This window comes from Anarrhichthys ocellatus, unplaced genomic scaffold (genome assembly GCF_004355925.1).
Source record: "Anarrhichthys ocellatus isolate YVR2014 unplaced genomic scaffold, GSC_Weel_1.0 scaffold4622, whole genome shotgun sequence".
NCBI lineage: Eukaryota > Metazoa > Chordata > Actinopteri > Perciformes > Anarhichadidae > Anarrhichthys > Anarrhichthys ocellatus.
The window spans coordinates 759-4,218 of NW_022284596.1; the positions used below are offsets into that span (position 1 = coordinate 759).

The 3,460-nt window shown below is 43.6% G+C and overlaps 1 protein-coding gene across 1 annotated transcript; it reads right to left on the minus strand.

Annotated features, from left to right (window-relative positions):
* Positions 1–310: 310 nt before the first annotated feature.
* On the minus strand, positions 311–3,456 carry LOC116379576 (protein NLRC3-like; the record flags this gene model as incomplete). The annotated part of the gene is made up of 3 exons (XM_031841531.1): positions 311–641; positions 1,392–1,568; positions 2,537–3,456. Coding segments are annotated over 3 exons (1,428 nt in total), but the record flags the coding sequence as incomplete, so codon positions are not given.
* Positions 3,457–3,460: the final 4 nt, after the last annotated feature.

Below are 3,460 nucleotides of genomic sequence, written 5' to 3' on the forward strand. Positions count from 1 at the left end.
TTAATACAGCTGTAGTAAACAGCGACAGCGACGTGTGGCTTGCACAATGTGGCTTGTGGCAGTGTGGCTTGCACAGTGAATACAGCTCGATAAAATCCACGGAGCTCCTCTGGACAATATTATGAACCCAGACATGACGCGTTTAGTTTCCCGGGATATCTGTGACTTCCACAACACGTACTAAGCAGAAATATAGGTTATTTTTTCCATGGTTAATGTCGGACAGTTGAACGGGTTTCAGGGCGATAAGCCCCGCCCCCTCTCCGGCGCGATTCGCGCAAATGTACACAAATGGTCCCCGGCGAGACCGGCGGCGCGATGGACGCGAATTTGCGTTTGGTGTGAACACGGCATAAGCCCGAGAGCCCCCAAATTTGGGGCCGTCGTGTACAAGAGGACCCTTTAAGATCAGTATAATATCTATAATAGCTTTATGTCTGCACAGGAGTAAAGAATGTTGGACTGACCTCAGAGTCTCCAGTCTGCAGTCTGGACTCTCCAGAAGGTCACACAGCAGCTTCACTCCTGAATCCTTCAGGTTGTTTCCACTCAGGTCCAGCTCTCTCAGAGGTGACGGGTTGGACTTCAGAGCTGAGACCAGAGAAGAGCAGCTGACCTCTGACAACCAGCAGTTACTCAGTCTGAATGAAGGATAAATAATGCAGATAAAAATCAGGTCATGGACAACGCGAGTCTGTGGACATTCACTGCCTCTACTTGTTGTTTTGTTTAGACATTTGGACCAACAGACACATTTCTTTGTGCTCAGACAAATCCTGAAAATCTATGAACCAAAAATGTGAAACCCACAGACTGTATATAAGACGTGGACATAGTCGTCGTGATCTCACCCATTGGTTGGTGGACTGATGTTTTGAAGATTCAATTTCAGTATTTTGGCCATCTTGGATTTTGTCCGTTCCCATTTTGTTTTCATGCTACCAGTGAACAGGAAGTGACCATATTTGGACTGAGGAGGAGTGACGTAGAGACGCCGTATACGTCTCTGGTAGAGACCTGTCAATCACTGTGTAGCCCCGCCCTAAAGCACACCCTGCTTTATGGTCTATTTGACTCTAAATGGACCATAATGTACTAAATGAACATCATGCTGTATTGAAGAAGAGTTGAAACTAGAGATTGAGACCATAAACTCATGTTTACAATGTTTACTGAGGTAATAAATCAAGAGAGAAGTAGAGTCATTTTCTCATAGACTTCTATACAACCAGAGGAGTCGCCCCCTGGTGGACAGTAGAGAGAATGCAGCTTCAAGACACTTCAGCTTTGGCTTCACTTTTCGGAACTGGAGGTTGCTACTTGGGGAAACCTCAGTCAAGGATTTGTAGATATACAAAAACAACGAGACCATGTACAGTCAGTGAACTGACCTCAGAGTCTCCAGCCTACAGTGTGGACTCTCCAGTCCAGCAGACAGCAGCTCCACTCCTGAAGCCGGCAGGCTGATGTTTTGACTCAGGTCCAACTCTCTCAGATGTGACGGGTTGGACTTCAGAGCTGAGGCAATGACTTCACAGTGAGTCTCCGAAAGTTCACAGTCACGAAGTCTGTCATGGCACAAATATTTGTCAGATGTAACGATGAAAGCGGACACTTTATATTTACTTCATGCATTTGATGACAATGACAAAAGAAATTCTCGTATTCGAGTTGAAATATGACCGATATATACTGATATTAACTAATTACAAGAAATGGAGGAAAAAAGTTGTCTAGTTATCACCAAGAGCTCTACATTACCACAAAGCAGACAAAAATGTGTATAGATATGTGTATAATCCACAGACTATAGTTGCTGCTATCGTGTTAGCATAGCCTAGCACGAATCGAACTGAACTTCGCTCAGAAAACACGCATTTATAAAGTTTTTTTTTTAAGTTTTTCTGTCATAATGCTGCCAGACCTAACAAGGCATGAATTCAGACTTTTTACAAATCAACATCATTATGTTGTTATTTCGGCATTGTTGTTATCTGGTTATTGCAATAAAATTGCAGCAAAATCTGTTTATTTTGGGTTCATACAGCTGTAGTAAACCAGGCAACATGTGGCTTGCTAGATACAGTGAATATGTCCACCGAGCACCGCCGGATGATGTTATGAACACAACTGCGTTTGGTTTCCCACCGTATCTGGGACAAGGGGTCTAGATCAGCACTGACTAAATTTGTAAAAAAGCTTAGTAATAGTGTCATAGATTTATTTTTGGTTCAGAGGGTATGATTTAAAAATGGTGTCATATTTAATCTCATTATTATGTACCCAAGATCTTCCTCATTGCCAGTTTTTTGGTTAATTTTGTAAAAAAGAAGTAAACAAGTGAAAATGAAACACCAAAGTACGGTTTACATTTTGTATTATCTTGTCATTTGCAATTGCCTTCATCTTTTCAAGTGTTGATTGTAAAAATAAATGTTATTTTTTAGTAAAATGCATTGGTGTGATAGTTTGTATATTTGAAGATTTAAACTACTTATCTAAACTGATTTATTAAGTTAATCACATCTGGACTTACACAGCTTTCCTGCAGTTCCTCACAGCTGGAATGAGTCTCCGTCGCCCCTCATCTGAGGTCTTGAACTTCTTCAGGTCAAACTCATCCAGAACCTCCTCTGACATCTGCAGCATGTAGGCCAGAGCTGAGCAGTGGATCTCTGAGAGTTCCTTCTCCGATCGGTTGTCCGACTTCAGGAACTCTTGGATCTCCTGATGCACCGAGTGGTCGTTCATCTCCGTCAGACAGTGGAAGATGTTGATGCTTCTGTCAGGAGAGATTTGATAACTGTTCATCTCCTTCAGGTTGTTGATGGCTCTCTGCATGATTTTTGGACTGTTGTCCGTCCGACCCAGCAGGCCTCCTAAGAGTCTCTGGTTGGACTCCAGAGAGAGGCCATAAAGGAAGCGGACAAACAGGTCCAGGTGGCCATTTTTACTTTTGAGGGATTTCTTAATGGCTCTCCCCAGGAAGTCCTCCAGGGTTGGGTAATCATCCCTCTCCATGAAGTCCTTCAGTACCTCTGTCTTCTTGTTTGTGAAACAGTGGAACATGTAGACTGCAGCCAGAAACTCTTGAACACTCAGATGAACAAAGCAGTAGACTGTTTTCTGAAAGATCACACTCTCTCTTTTGAAGATCTCAGTACAAACTCCTGAGAACACCGAGGCCTCCGTGACATCAAGACCACACTGCTCCAGGTCTTCTTGGTAGAACATGATGTTTCCTTTCTCCAGATGTTCAAACGCCAGCCTCCCCAGCTTCAGAAGAACTTCCTTGTCAGCCTCTGTCAGCTCCTGAGGACTCGTCTCATGTCCCTCGTGGTACTTCTGCTTCTTCCTCTTTGTCTGGACCATCAGGAAGTGTGAATACATGTCAGTCAGGGTCTTGGGCAGTGCTCCTCTCTGGTCTGTAGTCCACATGTGGTCCAGAACTGTAGCAGTG